The following is a 23,028-nucleotide window of genomic DNA, read 5'->3' on the forward strand; positions in this document are numbered from 1 at the left end:
GCAGCCTGTCGCTGAAAGAGCTCTCCAGTGCTGAAATGGTGTCCTGCATGGGATGGAAGTCATTCTCCATCATGGATGACATCATCATGATGGAACTGGATCACAGACTGGAAACAGACTTAAAATCAATTACATGTAAACAACTGTTACTTACTAATAATAATGCATATACTTCTGCTACCACTGGTAGTTTTCATCTTTGATCGATCTCATAATAATTTTTTCCTATTGTGTGATTCATTTTGAAGTCCATAAAATGTAAAAAAATAGTGAAAAATGTTCACTCTGATTTCCCAGAGCCCACGGTGACATCGTCACATGTCTTTAGCAATCAGTATTAATAATTTTTTTAAATTAAATTAGGCTACTAAACATTACTTTCTTTTATACTTTAATTAATACATTAATACTTTTAGCTTTAGCTTATTTATAAGTGCTCTTAATTATAAGCTAATTACTTTATAGTTTTCACCAATTGCTTTGCACTGAATTTCTGAGTGGTGGATGTAAGAAACACAATTTCGTTTTAATGTGGAGCATAAAAATGACAAATAAAGGAATCTTGAATCTTGAATTGTCGTAAGCCTAGTGTTTTTTTTTTGCCTCTTCCTGCACTGTATATTATTCTTTTTTTTGTTATGTTTTGTAGTCTTAAATTGTGCAAAATAAATTAAAAAAAAATAAAAAAATAAAAAGTTGGCAGAAGAAAAGTCTTATTTTGAAAATAATTTTAGCTAGAAAATGTTTTTTCAGTATCTGACTTGTTGTTGCGCGTTTTCCGTCTTTTGTCCCACTTCGCTCGCCTTACCAAGAAAGGGGCGGGAACGTAAAAAGGTCACGGAAGAGTTGCATGCTGGGTAAACACGTGTAGCAGGAGACCAGAGAGACCAGAGAGGTAAAGGTGTGTTTTTATGATTCTTGTTGTTTTAAAACGTTATTTTAAAGTCAATTATCACATATTCTTAGAGATACATGCTCAGTATTGTGTGTAGTGTCAGCTGCTGCCTGGTTTTACCTCCGTTTAGTGTCTTTCTTCTCCTGTTCGGACATTTTGTTTGTTTACATGATGAGTTCACTGAGACTGAAGCTCTGTTTAACAGTTTGTTTAGGTCATTAAATGTTCACTATGTGGTTCATTACAAGTTATTTAACGTTACAGGTCCAGAGAGAATAAGTGGTTCTGTTTCTAAGCTTTATAAGATGTATTTAAACTGAGTATTTAGACTTTGATTGGAAACAGTTAAGCAGTCTTACTTACAGTCAGTGGTGGTAACTAACATGACTAATACCACACTGAGAAAATTCTCCACTACAAGAAGTAACAGTCCTGCATTCAAAACCTTTAACATTTAAGTAAATGTGTCAGCAGAATGATCTTAAAGTATGGAAAGTAAAAGTACTCATTGTGCAGTAAAATGTTCCCTGTCAATGTGAACATGTTTTTCTTCTTTTATATATTTACATATAATAAAAGATGCTTAAGTTCTCAAATGTTAAATACTGTATGCTGTTTTCTGCTGAGCAGTTAATGCACTGTGGGTTTATCAAAAAACAGCTGCCTTCTGCTGGAAACACTGAGACTGAACCAAACAAACAAGTCAAGTCCACTAGAGGCTGAGAAAAGTCTAGGATCAGGTCGTCCAGATTCATTATTCAGTATGTGCATATAAAGCTAAATCCACACAATTTGTTGGAATATAGATGCACATGATAAGAGAAAGAGGCTCAGTGCTTGTTGTGCATGTGACCCAACAATTTGTCCTGTTTTTTATTTTTTCAGGTGACACTTGAAGTTTGCCACCATGTCATCCAAAAAGAAGCAGGATGGCGATGAGCGCTTCCAGCGGGTGCAGAAGGATCCCAGATTCTGGGAAATGCCAGAGAGGGAACGCAAAATCAAGATCGACAAGCGTTTCCAGTCCATGTTTCACGACAAGCGCTTCAAGGTGAAGTACACGGTGGACAAACGAGGCCGTCCCATCAATCAAACCTCCACAGAGGACCTGAAGCGCTTCTACAAAGTCTCCGACTCAGAGGACGAAGACGATGAGGATGTGAAGAGCAAGAAGGCGGCAGAGGGCAAGAAAAAGAAAAAAGTGAAGGAGAAGCTGGTGAAGGCTGATGGAGAGGTGAAGAGCGGAAAAGCAGTGCAGAGCGGAGACGTTAGAGTAGAGCGGCCTGAACGAGGCGTCAGAGTTGTTGAAGAGGGTGAGTAGATGTTTCTGATTGAGATGCAGGCTGAGGAAACGAGCACAGATTCAACATTTCACCCAGTCCTATATGTCAGGTTGCAGGGCTTGACAGTAATAGATACTTGTTGTAGTTGTAATATGGAGTTTGTTTTGATTAGTGAAATGTCTCAATGTTATCAGGAGAGGAAATTACTTCATTTTGCAAATTTGGTAAAAGGGACCCCCCTCGATTCTGTTACCCATTTTATTTCTGTATGTTTATTTTCGCATCAACGTAGGCAGCTGCAATGATCTTTTTGTTCTTTTTGTATCTGTAAAGTTCACTAATAATACAATTCAGTGTAAATAAATGTCACTGCCGACGCCTCTGACTGTTACATTTCTTATTATGTTCCTCAGATGATGAAGATGATGAGGCGCAGCAAACTGCCAAAAAGCATGATGTTGACCTGGGAGACAGTGTCACAGACGGCAGTGAGGAGGATGGAGATGATGAAGAAGACGACGACGATGATGATGATGCAGAAGAGGAGAGTGATGTGGCGAGTGGATCAGATGATGAGGAGGAGTCCGGTCTGGATTCGGAGGAGGACAGTGACAGCGAGCCGGATCATGCCAGAGGGAAGGGAAACATAGAGACCAGCTCGGATGAAGACGATGACGACGATGTGGACGCCATCCTGAGGAAAGAGGAAGAGGAGATTGAACACAACTGGGGAGAGCTGGCTAAAGACGCTCCACAAAGCGACGAGGTGAGGTGGCGTCTAGTTGAGGGAGGAAGTTGTGCTCACCTGACCAGGAAACATGAACACTCTTAACACTGCGTTTGTGTTTTCTGAATGTTTGTGTGTCAGATTTCTGCCCGACTGGCCGTCTGCAACATGGACTGGGACCGAATGAAAGCTAAAGACCTGCTGGCTCTGGTCAACTCCTTCTTACCTGAAGGAGGAGCCGTGCTGTCTGTCAAGGTAAAGCCAGTTAATAAGTAGACGTGGGCACGAGGGATGTCACGACACCAGAAATTTAGTAGTACCAGTGAAATTATACGATTCTCAATACCAATTCGATACCACGGAAAAAACAAAAGTAAAACAATAAATCCCATGTACTCCTTAATAACCGTTTGCATACTGGTCTTTGTTAGGAAGTTAAACAGCTCATAATTCTCTCTCTATTATCTATTTGATATTGATGTGAAAACATCTCCTTCAAACAACTACATTTATTAAAGTTTCTCTGCAAAAACTACATTTTATAAGATTAAATTTGAACACATCATGATAACGTTATAATTTACCTTCGCCCAATACTCATTTTTACTGAATAGAGCCTGAACACATCATAATGTAAATCTCTCGTCCTGCCGATTTCAACACAGATTTATTGTTCACAATGTAGCTACTTTGGTTTCTTTCTTTTATTTTCTTTATTTTCAAAATAATAGTGGCATATTATTTGTGTATGATACAATAATAATAAATATCAAATCAAATGTAGCAGTATCAGGGAAAAAATAGGTTGCATCCCCTGGACACTTCGATAGTGAGTTTACTGCGTCCCAAACACATTTTCTATCGTCCCCGGGATGCTGTTAGTCTCCAGCCTTGACGGTACCTGTGGAACTGTAGAAAAACAAGTACCGTCACGTTTTCAGAATTTTGGCACCAACTTGGTATATTAAGTATCGACTTGCTAGTAATGAATAGTGTTAACGTTAGCTGATTCGGGACATGAAAGTAAATGAATTGATTCGTGGCACTCTTAAACACTAAATAACGTAGTTTTTAATCTTTAGGCTGGGGGGAAGGTATCAAGTCAAAAGGCTCAAGTCCAAGTGAAGTCAGTCATCAAATCTGTGACTCGAATCAAAGTCATGTGACTCATACCTGGGGGTAAAAAAAAGTCCCGCTACAACCTAAGAATCTCAAGTTGCACTAATGTGTTAAAGAAATTAGTGGCGTTAAAACTAATTTGCATTAACGCGTTAGTATTGCGTTAACCTTAACAGCCCTAATAATTATAGATATATTATAGACATATATGGAGAATATGGATCCAGGAGGATGTTGAGCAGCTTCCAGATGTTGCCAAACAGATAGAACCTGAGCCACACATCCTCCTCTCCACCATGGAAACCTGTTTCCGTTGTTATGACAACTGCACATGTATAAGATAGTAAGATGGAGGTTCCTAAATGCGACCTGAGAGAACCTCCATCAGACAAATGTATCCACTCTGCAGCTCGTTTTCAGTGGTAGCATTCTTTCAGAGTTGTCTGCGTTAGTATGGACTCATGAAGTGGGTCACTTTTCAAACTGTTGAATGTTGTCTGTAAGAGAGATAAACAGCAGTGCATGCTGGGTATTGTCTTAGATCTACCCATCAGAGTTTGGGAAGGAGAGGCTGAAGGGGGAGGCGACTCAGGGACCTCTGGAGCTGAAAGCTCTGCCCGACGACTCAGAGGACGACAACGAGGAGGAGAGGTAAATGCACCATTACCTTGATTAAAATTACAGATTTCTTTAGGTTAGAAAATTGTCGGAAACATTTTGGATAATGTAAGTATACAATTCAACAAAACATATAACATCGGTGGAGTCGCTTTTAGACATTTTAATGCAGAAATGTTACATATTATACCTTTTAAACCTTTTCATTCTCGTCTTATTTAAATGTTCTTTGTAATGTGTTTTATGATGAAGGTTACAAGCTGAAATGTGTTGGTCTGACATTTAAATTGTTTTACTACAAGTGTTGTTTTTCCTCTTCTCCTTGAAGTTGTACCAGCAATCTCAACTCTGCTTCTACTGTTTAAAGTTTTCTTCCTCTGGATCTGCTGATGCTGTGTGTGTTGGTGTGTGTGTGTGTGTCCTCTCAGAGGTTACAGGGAGAAGATGCGTGACTACCAGTTCAAGCGGCTGAAGTATTTCTACGCCGTAGTGGAGTGTGACTCGGCCGACACCGCTGCCAAAATCTACCAGGAGTGTGACGGCTTCGAGTATGAGAGCAGCTGCTCCGTCCTGGACCTCAGGTGAGAGAAGAGAGAATACAAATTGATTACTGAAAGTCATCTAGAAAAGCAATGATTTAAACCCTCCCTTGATTCTTTTTTTGATCAGGTTTATTCCTGATGAAGTCAAGTTTGACGAGGAGCCCAAAGACGTGGCGACGGATGTGAACCTCTCAGCCTACACGCCCAAACTGTTCACCTCATCTGCCCATGCAACATCAAAGGTAGGAAGACTGATAGCTACTATCAAAGCAAATACTGCCAGTAAAAGTCAAACGAATATATCAACAGAGGGATTTATTATTCATTTTAGGACTGCAACTGGTTTGGTCTATAAAATGTAAGAAAATGGTGAAAAGGGTTTTTCAGTGTTTCCACAAGCCCAAGATGACGTCCTCAAATGTCTTGTTTTGTCCACAACTCAAAGATATTCAGTTTACTGTCATAGAGGAGTAAAGAAACCAGAAAATATTCACATTTAAGAAGCTGGAATCAGAGAATATAGACTTTTTTTTTCTTACAAAAAGGACTCAAACCGATTAATCGATTATCAAAATAGTTGGCGATTATTTTATAGTTGACAACTAATTGATTAATCGTTGCAGCTCTAATTCATTTAATTGCAATATTAAATGCTAACTAACTCTAACTTTTTCATCAGATGGCCTGGTTATTATTATATTTATATGATTTTTTTTTGCCAATTAGGGATATTGTTTAGAAATGATTGTATTATTATTATAAATTCTTAAATACTGGCTGAGGCCTTTATTAAACTTAACTGCAGAAAGAACCGGGTCTTTACTAAGTAACTAAGTCCATTTACTCAAGTACTGTACTTAAGTACAAATTTGATGTACTTGTATTTCAGTTTTCTGATACTTTATACTTTTACTTCCACTAACTTTCTGAGGGAAATATTGTACTTTATACTCCACTACGTTTATTTATAACCTCAGTTACTTTGCAGATAAAACAAAATATAATCAACAATTATATGATGCAGTATTATAGGTTAAGATAAATGATCCCTTGGTGAAATTAACAAACTAGTCAGCAGTATATATAGTAATTCAAAATGAGCTCTTCCTTTACCAGCGGCAACATTAAAGTGATGGACACATTAAAACATCAATGATTATAATCCAGTGTATATAATATATGACACATATCTTCCTTGTTGTCGTTAATAAAGACAAACAACAAGACTTTGGGACTGATGTGTGTGAATCTGTTTAACCAATCAGGTGCAGCTGACGTGGGATGAGACGGACAACGAGCGTGTGACCGCCCTGAGCAGGAATTTCAACAAGAGCGAGCTGCTGGCCATGGACTTCAACGCCTACCTGGCCTCCTCCAGTGAAGATGAGGAGGAGGGTGAAGGAGGAGGGTTTGAGTTTGGAGAGCAGGAGAGTGGAGACGATGACAAAGCAGCAGAGGGTGAGACAGTAACTAGAGACAAATTAATGTGGAGAAAATGTTCTTTGATGAGACGAAGCAGCACTGAGGAGTCGTTATCTCTTTCTAGTTGTAGCTAAACGGACAGAAGAGCCCGTCGTGGAGAAGAAACCGCAGAAGGAGAAAGAGAAGAAGATGAAAAAGAAAAGCGAGGAGCAGATCTCCAAGTACAGAGAGCTGCTGAAAGGCATCCAGGACAAAGAGAAGAAGCTGCATGAGGACAAAGGCATGGAGATGGAGATCACCTGGGTGCCAGGTACGAGGAAACCTTCTCATCTCCAGCGAGTGAACCAGCTCAGAAACCCCCTTATTGTCAATCTACCTAGGAAAGCCATCCATCTTCTGAATGCTCTAGGTCTCTAGTGTGTGGCGATAAAGGCTGAGGCTGTGATTATCCTAGAGATCACCACAGGGCAAGTTTCAAAACATGGTTTCACTACAATGAAATGGCTACTATGGGAACTAACATCATCACATGAATACAATTGGACTCATTGGATCCACAAGAGTCTCAGCTTTACAGTGATACACAATTTAAACAAGACTGTTGAGGGACCCCAGTATAAAGAAATATTCAAATACACCATTTAAGAATAGCAGAAAAATAACACATTTATACTGCATGCAAAAAACTGCATGTGATTATCATAAAGTGGGCATATAAAGGGGAGACTCGTGGGTACCCATAGAACTCATTTTCACTCACATATCTTGAAGTCAGAGGCAAAGGGACCGCTTTGAAAATCACCATGCCAGTTTTTCCTCGCCAAAATTTAGCCTAACTTCATAGCTTTATTTAGCGTTCTTCCCGACAAGCTGAGCGTACTTCAGCCTCTGAAAAGGTCAGTCAAGTCGGCCAAGGGCGCTGGCGCCCTCGAGGAGTGGAAGAGGTTAAAATCTGTCTAATTTTAATACCAATAATTTATCATTTTACTGCATGTAACTGCTATTCTATTGGTGTATGGATTGCATTAAACACCAAACGGTTCTAAAAGTCCCCAGTTGACAGCAGTTATGAGCTGTAATTAGTTTATTAAATGTGCGTTTTATCTGTCTGCAGGGCTGAAGGAGACGACGGAGCAGCTGGTGAAGAAGAAGATGGAGGGGAAGGACAAGCTGACGCCCTGGGAGGAGTTCTTAGAGAAAAAGAAAGACAAGAAGAAGCAGAAGAAATCTCAAAGAAAAGAGGTGAGTTGAACTGTCAACTTTCAACACTAGCAGCACCACAGAGTTAATAACAGGGGCCAGGTGTTTAAAACTCTGTGTACGCACAGAGACAGAAATATGCATACGCAAGTCTTTTTGTCAGATTTATAAAGCTTTACGCCTGATTCTGTTTTACAAATCTCAATCATTGTGGAGCTGGACGCACATGCACCAATGAAGTCCAATGTTTGATTAACATCTGGGCTGAAGAGAACACACAGAATACGCTAATGATCCAATCATAGCGCTCATGCTGAAACAGACTGAAGTGCTTCACAATTCAGGATCAAATTAAACGATCATTAACAAGAAGACGATGGCTCCAATGTAAATAAAAATGATGAAATTCATCACTTATAAATTTAAAATTAAGTTTGATTGACATTTACACAATCAATGAAATTAACAAACAACCTAAAAACAATGTTTTACTCCAAGGTTGCGTCTCTCACCTTTATATTCAATCTCGTCATTATCATATCACTTACAGTTATCTCAGCTAAAACTGTGTGTATGCTGGTCTGAAGTCTGCATGAGGCAACACATTAATCTTTTATAAATACCAGTATGTGTGGGAAAAGGGGAATGCATGGTTTTTGTGTGTACACATCATTTATACATCTGGTCCCTGGTGTATTTGGACTCTGAGCTGTGTTGATTACAGGTGGAAAAGGTGCAGATGTTGTGAGATGTTCCCACTTTATTCAAGAACTCTGTTCAATCCTCACGGTATCTTAAAAAAACAAGTTGGTTTTCATTTTGTTTTTTTGTATTTTCCAAACTGTGAATATGATCTTTAGCACTAACTGAAAAATAACTTGGTAAACCCTGATCAGAAAACAACAAATCAGTAATAATCGACTTAAGAAACTTCACTCAACCTCACTCAACTTTTATGGGGTCTATTTTTTTTATTAATTTTCCATTAACTGTTCCTTCTGTAGTTTTATTAATCAGTTTAATATTTTCTCTTGTATCAGGGAGAGGATGATGAAGAACTCAGCGACGACGAGCTTCCTCCAGACATCGACCTCAGTGACCCCTTCTTCGCAGAGGAGCTCGCCGCTACAGGTAATCAATACCGTCAGTTAATCAGTCAGTCACAGTAGGGGGTTGTAGGACATGCTCATGTTATTTTTCATCACCTCTCTTAGTATAAAAGTAGAGTTTGTGTTAGAGTAGTGTTTTTTGTTGCAATCAATGTTACGAGAACAATTTACAGGAAGATAGAAATAGACAAACAGCTAAAAACAAGGACAACAAATAAACATTTAAATATAATATCCATACAAGTAGGTGAAAACATTTTACAAGTTTATAAATATAGTAGTTTAATAAAGCAACAATGAATAACAACATACAAAGTCTTTACATAGTTTCTGTAAATAGTTAACAAGAATTCAATAGTGCAGAGTGTTGGAATTAGATTACTTTATATACATGAAATAGGTGGATATTATGTACAGTATACTATATGCACGTCTTTATACAGTATATTTATTGATATATTTACATGCAGCTTATAGTTCAGTTATTGTCCTCTGTGGATCTGTTTTCTTAGGTTTTTATATCATTCTGTATCTCCCCATGTGTTCCTTATGTATTCAAATCCAAACATTCAAATTTATGTACGTATGTTTTAGAGTCAAAATGTTATTTGTCTCAAGCCTTCCTAAAAACCTTTCCCCACGTGACCTGACGTATATACATATATATAGAAAATCTGAACTAACTCTTTCCATCCATCCATCCATCTGCAACCGCTTATCCCGTTAGGGGTCGCGGGGGGGCTGGAGCCGATCCCAGCCGACATTGGGCGAAGGCAGGGTACACCCTGGACAGGTCGCCAGTCCATCGCAGGGCTGACACATATAGACAGACAACCATTCACGCTCACATTCACACCCACGGGCAATTTAGAGTCCACAATTAACCTAACCTGCATGTCTTTGGACTGTGGGAGGAAACCGGAGTACCCGGAGAAAACCCACGCTAACACGGGGAGAACATGCAAACTCCACACAGAAGGGTCCCAAGCCGGATTCGAACCTGCAACCCTCTAGCTGTGAGGCGCCAGTGCTAACCACTGCACCACCGTGCAGCCCACTAACTCTTTCCGTTATTTTCAAATTTAGCACAGCTAACGTTGACTCAGCTAGTGCTAGCGTTCCCATTATTCATAACCTTATTGATTACCTTACTTTGCTAACGGATAAGTGGGCGTTTCCATTTAAAAAAAGTGAAAGTTGGTACGGGAAACAGACCTTTTGAGGTTTAGATTATTTTGTTTCTCAGCATGTACATCATTAGGAACGTTCAGTATCAGTGTTGTCTGATGTGTCCGCAGACATGAAGAAGAAACAGAAGGGGAAGAAGAAGAATAAAAAGCAGGAGGAAGAGGAGCGGACACCTGAGGAGGAAGAGGAGCTGGAGAAACAAAAGGTCAGAGTTCAATCCCAAAATCACCAAACCTGTGGATCAGAACGCCAGCCAGCCACATGATAACCAACCTGTTCTAAACCTGCGTTTGTGTTTCTGTGTGCAGGCGGAGATGGCTCTGCTGATGGAGGACGACGCCGCCGGCACCAAACACAAACACTTCAACTACGACAAGATCGTGGAGGAGCAGAACTTGAGCAAGAAGAAGAGGAAGAAGCTGCTGAAGAAGGGCGAGGAGCCGCTGGAGGGCGACGACTTCCAGGTCAGTTTAATGAAACTACGTGCTGTTTGGGTTTGGACCAGTACTCCAAAAAAATACTGTAGGGGCCAGTTCACCAAAATTTTAAATTTAAATGATCCACATCTGTGTCAACCTATAACAATCCCTCTCCCGTCTGTCTGTGCGTCCAGGTGGACGTTAAAGACCCTCGTTTCCAGGCCATGTTCACCTCCCACCTGTTCAACCTGGACCCGTCCAACCCCAACTACAAGAAGACTAAAGCCACGCAGAGCATCCAGGCCGAGAAGCAGCGCAGACGAGGGGAGGAGCAGCGGCGGATGGAGGACAAACTCAGCGCTCAGAAGGTCACGCCCACACAGGGGGAGGCCGCCGGGGAGAAACGGGAAAATGACTCTGACGCTCCGACAGGCGAGGGCACCTCGAAGAAATCCATGGACCCCAGTTTGTCTCTGCTCATCAAGTCGATCAAAAGCAAAACGGAGCAGTTTCAGGCTCGGAAGAAACAGAAGTTGGTGTAGGTTTGACTCAACTTTTCTACAAATGTTTTTACAAGAAAGCGGACTGAGTGATTCCTCCTAAAACTTCCTCCTGGATTGCCGTGTTTGTACAGAAAAAAATACCACACGAGGAATCGAGCACATTTTTAGTAAAAACCGAATCCTGCTGCATCAGATCATGTTGAAATGTTTTATTTTTATACATAGAAAATCAGTATTGTGAAGTTATTCTTCACAGGATCTCAGTTTTACAAAGCTCTACAGTTATTTAAAAGTCATTGTAGATGACAACAGTGATCGATTGGGCCTCATTCAGAGTTGCGTTTGAGTCTGGACGGACAGAAACGGAGACCTGTGAAAACGATGACGCAGACACCCACTTTCACTTCTTGATTGGTCTTAACCAGTAATGACGTGTCCTTCCCTGATTCGTCACGCCCCATCACGTCAACCTTTTCCGATCTTCTCTCTAACGCATCGCATCACTTTCAGGAGTCACATGCTTCCAATTAAACTTTCATTCACATCAAATCAATAATTTAAGCTTATAAAATGAATATTTTTTAACCAAAATGTTCTTGCATGAGGCCCGATATCTGCAGATTAATTTACAAACACAATTACTGGTTTGGATTGGTCCTTAGATTTGACAAAACATAATGTATTCTTAACATCCTCAAACACTAACAGTAAATCAAACTCATCTTAAAACATTCATTCCTGATTTATGCAGCTGAAAATATGCGCACTTACGGTTCATATGACGGTTCATATGACGGCACGACTGCGCAAAAGGTGTTGTTTTTTTTTTACCTTGATTATAGTTTGCAGAAAATAGACGAGAAGTTTTTACAGCTCACTTCCTGCAATATTTACCTGCTTCAATTGAAGAATTAAAGCAGAATAAATCAGTAGTTTGATAAGCAACATGAAATCAAAGGCACTTAATCAGCTGCTGTTTGAAATTAATCTTCTATACAAATGTTAACAGCTAAAATAGAGCAGCGTTAGTTTAGTAGGAGATTCATTTAAAGGTTGATTCAAATCTCTCTGTAGCCCCTTTCAGACGTGGAATCTGTCACACTGGTGAGTTTATTTATCTGGTAAGTCACGGCTTTTTGAGTTTCATGTTGACGCTGTTCCAATAACAGACCCGTTATGTACTTAATATTAATGTGGTAATGCTCACACAACATTTTGCTTCTGGCACGCGAGACGAGAGATGTTTACTGCGACATGCTGTTGAAGGATGGGTTCATAACATTGTCTTATGCCTCAGGTGGGATTAGTTACACTGGCAGTAATCGTTCACACAAGATCAGTTTATACAGCATGGCAACCAAAAACAAAAGACCAGTAAATTATATTTCAAATGATTTTGCAGGCTACCAGAGCTACTTTAACCTCGGGTTCACATAGGGGGTGAAAGCGCAACGATTTTCGGAGAAGCGCTGCCTGCGTCGTTTTGGCGCCCATTTAAATCAATTGGGCTGTTCACATAGGACGCGACGTGCCACGGAGCTCAATGGCCAGCTCGCTATCTATAGTTTCGGCGTCTGGTCTATTTTCTCTGCGTGCAGCAAGCGAATCTGGCAAGAACGACCCACTGATACTCTACTATAAATGATCTGATTCTGATGCACAGTCTGTTTAGTACAAGATTCACTCTTTTTGCAACTATCCCTCCTAAGTTTGTAAACACAACATTCAAAGTAGGACCCTCCTCCCCGGCTCATTGAGAGTTACGGTGCTCGCCAGCGGGTAAAAGCTAACTCCAGATTCACTCTCGTTTTAGAACAAGCTTTCCCCACTTGACTTTCTTTTTTTCCGGCACTGTGTCCACCGTTTTCGTAGCTTCCTCTTGGATGTGTGCTTACGATCTGGCACCTGGTCGCTACGTTTTTATAGAGGTTGATGCACAGAAATGTCCCGAACACAGCAAAATGAAAAGAGAAAATACAGTCAAAGGGCAGGGTCTCTGCAGATACAGACACCACCACGCGCTGTTTTTTTTAGGAATGTGCTACTCATTCTGCCATTTAAGTGATCTGGTCGCCTGCAAAAGCTTTCAAGGTGTCAATTACTGTTGTAATTAGTTGCCATGCTGTATAAACATCCTGATCTTGTTTGTACGATTACTGAGATGCAACAAATCACACCTGAGTCTTATAGAAAACGCTATGAGGTCTTAAGAAGGCAGATAACCGGTCATGTCTGAAAGAGGCTCTTAACAGTGACAGTCTTGATTTGGCTCCTACGGTCCGGGGTATTCAAACACAGCAGCCGCTCCCATCCCAGTCCCGATGCACATGGACACGACGCCATACGCCCTGCAGACAGGAAAACACAAGAGAGGAACACCCTAAGAGAACTCGTCTGAACGCACGTTAAACAAGTCTGGTGCGTCGGTAAGAAATGGTGACTATTTGTGTATCTGTTGAGACGAACCTCCTGCCTCTACGTCTGAGCTCGTTGAGCAGCGTCACCACCTGTCGAGCTCCGGTGCAGCCCAGAGGGTGACCCAGAGCGATGGCGCCGCCGTTAGGATTCACCTTCTCCAGCGGGATCCCCAGCTTCTCCACACAGTACACAGCCTGAGCAGCAGTAAACGGTCAGTTCAAACAAATCACACACAAAAACATAGGCTACTCGCACTTAACACAAAGTAGTGTTTTTTTGCACTGCAGAAACTTTTGTCTCCACTCCAACGTCTCTTTCCAGTAACAGAGTCTCTGTTATTCCACAGACCTCACTGGCCCGTTTCAGACCTGGTATTCCGATCACTGGTCCGCTCACTCAGGGCGCATGTTAATGTAATGTAGAAAATACTCAAACAAAAACTGTCCACTGTGGGGTCCCTGTACTCAGAGTAATGTGGATACCGTTTCTAGAGAAATGTACAGATGTACAAAGAATTACATTGAAAAAACAGTAATTTTCCAATGTTGTGAGAATCACAAATGAAATTCCATTCAGTCTGTTTTTGTTGTTGTGATTTGGCAAGAAGAAATCCATTAACATTTAGGTCTGAACTCACCTGACTGGCGAAGGCCTCGTTGATTTCAAACACGTCGATATCCGCCACAGTTAGTCCTGAAGGAGGGAGACCGGTAGAGTTAGAAGAAGCCTTTTAGCCAAAAGGATCAATAAAGTTATTATAATTCATCCCCTCGGGACCGTGAATGCAAATTAAAGTGCTTATATCGTCGATTTTTAACAACTCGTATGCATAAACAGGCTCACTTACTTACCTGTATACTTTGAGGATTAATAAGTATGTTCATTAGTGATCTGACCAACAACAGCAGAACATCTACTTTAAGAATTTAACACAATGTAAATATCACATGGTGACAGTTGAGGATGCAGTTGTGGAAGAGGTACTCAGATCTTTTACGTAAGTAAAAGTAGTAATACCACAGTGTAGAAATATTCTGTTACAAATAAAAGTCCTGCATTCAAAATGTTAACTTAATAAGTAAAGGTAAAAAAGTATTAACATGAAAATATACTTAAAGTACCAAAAGTAAAAGTACTCATTATGCAGAATGTCCCATTTCAGAATAATAAATGTTACATTACTGGATTATAATTATCGATTGAAAGCCTTAATATTAATCTCCATCTTTAAAGTAACTAGTAATTTAAGTTATCAAATAAATGTAGTGACGTAAAATGTACAATATTTCCTTCTGAGATGGAAATACTCAAGTAAAGTACAAGTAGTACCTCAAAAAAAAGTAACAATACTTGAGTAAATGTTACTTCCCACCACTGTGAGATGATTAATGTTCACACACACATACAGTATCTTACCAGCCTGTTCCAGAGCTGCAGGGATGGCGAATGCCGGTCCGATACCCATAACATCCGGAGGGACCCCCACCACGGCGCTGGCCCTCAGGACTCCCATGACTGGCAGACCCAGAGCCTCAACCGCAGACCTGCGACCAATCAGCACGGCCGCTGCTCCGTCACTCACCTGGCTGGCGTTACCTGACGCAGAACATGTTTGAGTCAGTAAGAGCTGAGAGAGATGAATGAGTTCACCTGGTGCGTGAAGACCGACCTGCTGTGGTGCTGCCGTCAGGTTTGAAGGCCGGCCGGAGTTTACTCAGTCCTGCCAGAGTTGTACCCGGTCTGATCCCTTCGTCCTTAAGGACCGCCACCTCGCGCTCTTTACCCTCAGCGTCCACAAACCTGGTGGTGACGGGAACGATCTCCTGCGCAAACACACCTGTGTTCTGGGCCCGGAGCGCTCTGTGTGAAGGAGGTTAAATATGTTGGTGCTGAAACTATGACAGACTTCTTACAATCAGGTAATTCATCAGTACTTTTTTTTGACATACTATAATATGAATTTTTTTTTCTACATACTATACTATGACTTTTTTATTTTCAAGAGAATATACCATGACTTTTTTAATGATATTTTTTCAAGATACTATACAGGAGTTTTATAAAACATTTTTCTACATACTATACAATGACTTTTTTTTTTTTTTTTACTTTCGATGCACAAAATAATTACACTTTTTCTGTTTCTTTTCTCTGCAACAAAAGACGCTGAACAGACCAGGAGAGATGTGCTTCATTAGTCTGAGCCGTTTAAAGACAAATGAAAAGTACTGAAAAGTATTTGTTGTTATCACACTCACCCCATTTTAATAGTGTTGAAAATGACAACCGAGTTTACCTACTCAGGTTATGTTTGTATCAAACATGTTATTTATTAAGAAGTCTGTACTTGTTTGTATGGTACTGTGTGTGTTGTAGTCAATACTCTCTGATGTCACTTGGCTGCTCCTGTAGTTTGTAAAACTGCATTACTGTTGTCTTGTCTATAACTTATATATTCAACATATTTATTGATGTATTAATGGAACATAAATGTATTTTCCAGTTGTGTAGCTCTGCTGACAACCTGTTGATTAATTAAAATTTTTTTCTCTCTTTTACTATGATTTTTTTCGACGTACTACATATGCCATTTTTTTCATGAAATTTTTCGACGTACTATACTATGCCTTTTTTTACTTTTTTTGACAGACTGTGGTATGACTTTTTTTCGACATAGTATATGACTTTTTTTTAAGCATAATACACAGATTTTTTAAAAACTTTTTTGACATACTATACTAGGACTTTTTTTTCGACATGCTGACGATGACCTTTTTCCATGAATTTTTTTTCGACATACTATGATACAACTTTTATCAACATACTATACTATGACTTTTTTCATTTAATTTTACAACATACTATATTAGGACTTTTTTTTCGACATACTCTTCTATGATTTTTTTTCATGATGTGTTTCGACATACTATACTATTACTTTTTTTCAAATTTTTTAACATACTATATTATGACAGTTTTCATGAAACTTTTCGACATACTATAATATGGCATTTTATTACATACTGTGCTAAAATTATTTATGATTTTTTTTACATACTATACTGTAACTTTTTTCGATACACTACAATGACTTTTTTCACTACATTTTTCAACATACTACACTATGACATTTTTAGACATATTATATAAAGACTTGATGACATTTCTGACATACTATATTCTGACATTTTTAGACATAATATACTATGATATTATCTGACTTTATTCGACACAAAATACTATGACTTTTTAGACACTATACTGTGTATTTTTTATGATTTTTGTCGACACACTATACTATGACCGACTTTTTTGACATACTATAGTATGACTTTTATTTTATATAGTATACTATGACTTTTTCAAGACTTTTTTAGACATACTATGTCTTTTGGATGACATTTTTAGACATATATTATGACACATTTGAAGAAATTCCCTCAAGGCGTTCCTAAGATATCGCGTTCATGAGAAAGGTACGGACAGACGGTCAACCCGAACACACATTGCCTCTTGCCATAAAATCGTTGACTCACTCACTTTTGGTGAGAGCTGAGAGCGAAGGCATCCTGCTTTTCTCTGGAGACCCCGAATCTCTCTGCGACGTTCTCTGAGGTGATGCTGTAAAAATAAGGAACACATATAAACATGGATTATCTTTTCAGATAGATGTGGTTTTCGTCTACATGCACTGAAAAAAAATAGAGAGATGAATGCTGGTGTCAGTCTAATATTAACTGTATTTCAGCAGTATAAAGCTTTTGATCACAATAACACGGCTGCGAGGAACTAATCAGGAGTCAAGATCTGTGAAGGGAAATTTTGTAACCAAACATATATATTAGAAGAAATGCTACAACAGGTTTTGGAATTCTTTGGGGGGATTATAACAGATTCTGTCGGTACTTTAACAAAGTTCGAGCAAGGAGCTTTAACAAATGGTGGAATTGTAATAAAAGTTTGAGGTTTTTATGAAAAGCATATATTTTGGTGGCGCGTAACAAAATTTGGGATTATAAACAGTACATGGGGATTACAACAAATTCTGTGATAAAACAATTTTGGGATTACAGCACATTTATTGGGTTGCAATAAGTACATTTTGTGGTTTCTATCTTGGCTTTACTGTATAAACATGCATTTTAGCGCTGTACAATTGTGGGATTTCTATAACAAATTTCAAGATTGTAATTTACAATAAATTTCAGAATAAAATAATTTTGGTGGTTACAGGTGGTGTTAAGACAAATTTGGGGAACATACATTTTGTGGCACTTGGATGTTTTACAGATTTTATAAATACATTTTAGGACCATGTTACAAAATTTGAAGTTACATACAGTCATTTTTAAAAAGTACATTTTGGGAACAATTTAGCGATTATAACAAATGTCAGGATAATTTTTATTTTTTAGATTACAAAAAATTTTGGGATAATACTATAATGTTATGGTTGCTATAACTAATTTTGGGATTATATAAATATATTTCAGGGCTGTAAAAAATATGGGATTATAACAAAATCATTAAGGGGTTGGTACAACACATTTGGGGATTATAGCAAATTTAGGGATAAAACTATTTTGAAATTACAGCATTTTAGGGATTGTGATAGCACATTTTTTGATTATACAAATTCATTTTAGGGCTCTATAACAAATCTTTGGAATTATGTAAATGTAATACAGTTGTCATAGTGTTATAACACATTGGGGATTATCACACATTTAGAGGTGGCTATGACTAATTCTGGTATCATAAAATACATTTTTGGAACAAAATGACAGATTTGGGGAATTGGAGGCACAACAACAAATTGAGGATTTTGATAAATAAATTTTGCTACATTCAATTTGGGATTATAGCCTTTGATTCAAATTAAGTGATCTTCAGTCCTTTCCTGAGTTATAAAATACGCAGTATCCTGCAGTATGTGGTCTTACCCCATCGGTATGATGCAGTCTCTGGCTTTGTCGTTGTCCATCAGCCTGGAGCTCACATCTCCTGGTTGACCTACCGCACGCAGAGACATGCTCTCCACGCTAACACACACGAGCACACGCAGTTTTATACTCTGGTGAAGAGAATATTATTTAATTTTAACTGTATTTTTTTAAGTTGAAATGACAAATAAACGTACCCACAGGCGAGGCCTAGGTCAATGGATCTGCTCCTGATGGCTCCTGCACAAACAGGGTCAAAAACAGAGTAAACACATGGTGTATTTATTAGGGCTGTCAAAGTTAACGCGATAATAATGCATTAATGCAACTTGTGATGTTTAGGTTGTAAAAGGCTCAATTTGAAAAGCTAGAGTGAAGATACTGGCATCATATGAAACTAGAAAACCCAATCCATCGGTGTCATACTAGCTTGTTGCAAAGGAGGAGGAAGAACGCTACAAATGTATGATAAATAAATATATATATATATATATATATATATATATATATATATATATATATATATATATATATATATATATATATATATATATATATATATATATATATATATATATATATATATATATTTATATGTTAGAAAGTGATGAGTGAGGAGTTTGTACCTGCGATGTTAAACAGAGCCTGCAGTCCAGAGGAGCACTGTCTGTTGACGGTGTAGCAGGGCACCGTCTCTGGAAACCCACTGAAATGAAGACAGAGCAGTGAGACACATTGTGACTGAGTGAAGGAGGATGACTGTGAGAATCAGTGATGAGTCTCAGTCTGACCTGAGGAATTGAGCCACTCTGGTCATCAGAGCACCGGCACCGGGCTGGAGTACGTTACCTGTGGACAGCAACACACGGGTCAATACACACACACACCAGAGTACATTTAAAATCTATGTCAGAACATTTTACAGTTATTTTAAGAATATGGGGGATGTTTTCACAGTTACAGATATAACACCAGTCAGTGTAGCAAACATAACGGAGTACACATTAGTACTCTTTTCTGTGTGCTGCTGCAATGGAATAAAATAGACTACAATCTTTAATTAAGTAAGTTTAATTACATTTTCCTGCCTTTAAGAAAAAACGATAAACTATGGCTGTAAGTTAGTATTCCCTAATAGAATGTATCTTAATATGTTTTATGTTGAACTTTTTAATTAATTAATATTTGCATCCTGAACTTGTTTCACATCAATTGATGAAAGAATTACTCAGATATTTTACTTAAGTGAAAGTAGCAATAACACAGTTTAGAAATACTTTAAATTCAATTTCAAAAGTGAAAGTATATTATTAGTGGTATTAGCGTCAAAATACACTTAAAGCACAAAAAGTAAAAGTACTCATTTTGCATACTGGCCCATTTTATATAATATTATTGGATTATAATTATTGATGCATTGATGTGTTCATCACTTTAATGTTACAGTTGGTAAAGTTAGAGCTGAGTCAGGTAGCTTTTGCACTTCAGCAAGAGATCTAATAAAGTTTTTTTTATTCACAATAATACATCATTTATTTGTTGATTATATTTTGTATTTATTATCTGAATCTGCAAAGTAACTAAATCTGTCAGATAATTGTAGTGGAGTAAAAAGTACAATATTTCCCGCTGAGATGTAATAGAGTAAAAGTATAAAGTTACATAAAATGGAAATACTCAAATAAAGTACAAATATCTCAATTGTACTTAAGTACATGACTTGAGTTAATGTACTTTGTGAATGAGTGTGTGTGTGTCTGTGTGGTTCAAGCTCTGCTAAGAGAGAATCAAATGATTAACATTAAATCAAATATTAAATGAGGAAATTCATTTCACGCACACAACATGACAGCGGTCAAAGAACGATGTAAAAAATCAAAGTCTCATCTCACCGACACAAACGTCTCCGAGCTTGTCGGGTGATAGTCCAACATCTTTCATCACAGCTGCCATCACTGCACTCAGCATCTCGTCAGGTGTGGTGTCCTGCAGGGAATCAATAATCAATAATCAATTATATCAGATCAACCTGCCTCAGCCTGCAGAACAGAGATGGGAGTAGTTCTCCGTAAAGTAAAAGAACCAATACAAATATGTAAAAAATACTCCAATAAAAATAAAAATCCTATTCAAGTAAAAGTACACAAGTATTATCAGCTCCATGTAGTTAAAGTATCAGTAGTAAAAGTACTGAAGTATTCTCAGCTTAAAGCAGTAAAAGTACTTGTTGTGCAGTAAAATGTGTCCTGTGTCTGATATCTAACTAAAGATCAAAGCCTGTGTTTTATTGCTATTAAATTGTAGGCAGTTAGCTGCTGTCCAGTCTTTGACATTGGATAAACAGGAATGCAGTATAGTTAGATTGTTCACTTCATGTGGTTTGAATGAGAGGTATAAATGTGTATCATCAGCGTAACAGTGAAACGAGATTTTGTGTTGCAAAACGATATGTCCAAACATATAAGGTGAGAATAAAAATATAAAATATAGAACAGTGAGGAAAAAAAACTATAGTATCCTTAGTATTAGCAATAGTAGAGTATTAATACTAGAACAAGTACTATAGTACCAGAAAGAGTAGCACAGTATGGCACAGGTAGCTCACTGCCTTTGCAGGTCAAGGAGTTGACCGCAGCATTGTGAATGTTGGCGGTTCTGCAGACCAAAGACAGCCGGCCATTTGCCAAGTTACTACACAGAAGTTCCACCGGTTATCAGATGCACCACTGAGGCATCTGTACCACAGTACAGGATCATTGTTACATGGCCTATGTTAATACGTAACTGTATCCTGGTACGGTTTAATCAACCATGTCATACTAGCTTGTCGGAAAGGAGGCTATAATATCGCTCCAAACTTAGGCTAAATTTTGGTGAGGAAAAACTGACATGGCCATTTTCAAAGGTGTACCTTGACCTCTGACCTCAAGATATGTGAATGTAAATGGGTTCTATGGGTACCGACGAGTCTCCCCTTTACAGACATACACACTTTATGATAATCACATGCAGTTTGGGGCAAGTCATAGTCAAGTCAGCACACTGACACACTGACAGCTGTTGTTGCCTGTTGGGCTGCAGTTTACCATGTTATGATTTGAGTACATTCTTTATGTTAAATGCAGTACCTGTGAGGGTTTCTGGACACTATCTGTCATTGTTTTGTGTTGTTAATTGATTTCCAGTAATAAATATATACATACATTTGCATAAAGCAGCATATTTGCCCACTCCTATATTGATAAGATTATTAAATACTTTACAAATCTCCCTTTTTGTTTTGTTGTTCTTCTGGGGTTGGGAGGAGGTCCTTTGTATATAAGCCTGTAAGGCTTCTTGACCTCTCCTGACACATTTCTTGTTTTTCTTTTCATTGACTGGATTTTGTGCTGTTTTATATATGTGCAAATAAATAAAATAAAATAAAAAAAATAAATAAAGAGTATTTCCACAGTGTGGTATTAGTACTGTTACTGAAGTAAAGGATCTGAATACTTCTTCCAAGTACAGTTGCAGTACAGTTGTTGTTTTCCTCACTGTGCATCAGCTTCATCATTAAACTTTAGCCCACCTGGCAGCAGGTGAGCCAGGTGAGCCAGGTGAAGAGCTGTTACCTTAAAGGCTCCTCTCTTCGCCTTCCCTATGGCAGTCCTCCGTCCATGAACCACCACCACGTCCTCCGGGCTGCTGCTGCTCGCTGAGCCGCACTCAGTCCTCCACAGGTCCCGTCTGAGTTCAGAGGACCGGGACGGAGACAAATGGCCCGAAATGATCTTTAATCTGAGCATGACGACGTCAAAAACAGGTAATGTGTGAGGCAAACAGCTGCAGCCTGTCTGGTTAATGAACTCTGCTCTCTCAGCTGTCAACACAAGGACGGAGAGCGCGGAGGGACAAACTAGCTGTGTTGTTGTTTCGCCTTTGGTCCGACTGTTTAACATTTCCGGTTCCGGTTTTATGTCAGAGAGAAACATTATACATGATTTTTACTTCACTAGATTATTACTTTTTAAAGGTCCCATTATGCTAATTTTCAGGTTCATACTTGTATTTTGTGTTTCTACTAGAACATGTTTACATGCTGTAATGTTAAAAAAACAACTTTATTTTCCTCATACCGTCTGCCTGAATATGCCTGTATTTACCCTCTGTCTGAAACGCTCCGTTTTAGCGCATTTCGACGGAATTGCAACAGGATTGCGTTGCTGGGCAACAGCTTGGGTCCATGTGTACTTCCTGTCAGCTGATGACATTTACATACACTGCAATCAGGAATAAACTGGGACACATTTAGAATGTTTACGTTTAAAACTGCGTAAAGGGTCTAAATATTGAACTATGTGACATCACAAATGGACAGAAATCCTGACAGCTTGTTTCAAACGTGCAGTTTCTGAAAACGAGTTGTGTGTATTTCTCTGTATATTGAGCATTTCCATACTTTCACAGTATTTATATAGCACTAAAATCTGCTTTATAATATAAAAGATCTTACTTTTTACAATATGGGACTTTTAAGGTGCCGGGTATAAACACAGCAGCCACTTCGGTACGAACTTCCCTCTCTCCTACAAGGAAATAAATAAATATCAGAAACAGAAATACTTTATTGGGAAATTGAGTTACGTTTTGCTCCCAATCT

General features: G+C 38.7%; 2 protein-coding genes across 4 annotated transcripts; one reads left to right on the forward strand and one right to left on the reverse strand.

Annotated features, from left to right (window-relative positions):
• Nucleotides 1-789: 789 nt before the first annotated feature.
• On the forward strand, nt 790-11,219 carry esf1 (ESF1, nucleolar pre-rRNA processing protein, homolog (S. cerevisiae)). 3 transcript variants are annotated; one of them, XM_037765736.1, is made up of 14 exons: nt 790-895; nt 1,781-2,210; nt 2,591-2,944; nt 3,047-3,160; nt 4,566-4,675; nt 5,071-5,223; nt 5,312-5,426; nt 6,450-6,642; nt 6,731-6,916; nt 7,721-7,848; nt 8,847-8,937; nt 10,214-10,308; nt 10,412-10,567; nt 10,717-11,219. In XM_037765736.1, the coding sequence occupies exons 2-14, from the start codon at nt 1,803-1,805 to the stop codon at nt 11,062-11,064; spliced, it is 2,451 nt and encodes an 816-aa protein (XP_037621664.1). In that variant the 5' UTR covers nt 790-895; nt 1,781-1,802; the 3' UTR covers nt 11,065-11,219. The 3 variants fall into 3 exon arrangements, with proteins under 3 accessions (XP_037621664.1, XP_037621665.1, XP_037621666.1); XM_037765737.1 differs by having other exon boundaries at nt 794-901; nt 1,781-2,208; nt 2,592-2,944; XM_037765738.1 differs by having other exon boundaries at nt 794-901; nt 1,781-2,208; nt 2,592-2,944; nt 6,737-6,916.
• acaa1 (acetyl-CoA acyltransferase 1) lies at nt 11,220-22,294 on the reverse strand. Its single transcript, XM_037765811.1, has 12 exons — nt 22,001-22,294; nt 20,279-20,372; nt 19,178-19,235; nt 19,013-19,092; nt 18,584-18,626; nt 18,387-18,485; nt 16,984-17,064; nt 15,113-15,303; nt 14,860-15,039; nt 14,081-14,136; nt 13,492-13,637; nt 11,220-13,373 (listed from the first exon to the last, which is right to left on the reverse strand). Exons 1-12 carry the CDS (start codon nt 22,172-22,174, stop codon nt 13,298-13,300), a joined length of 1,278 nt encoding a protein of 425 aa, XP_037621739.1. The 5' UTR covers nt 22,175-22,294; the 3' UTR covers nt 11,220-13,297.
• Between the last annotated feature and the right edge of the window lie 734 nt (nt 22,295-23,028).

This window comes from Sebastes umbrosus, chromosome 3, assembly GCF_015220745.1.
Source record: "Sebastes umbrosus isolate fSebUmb1 chromosome 3, fSebUmb1.pri, whole genome shotgun sequence".
Taxonomy (NCBI): Eukaryota; Metazoa; Chordata; class Actinopteri; order Perciformes; family Sebastidae; genus Sebastes; species Sebastes umbrosus.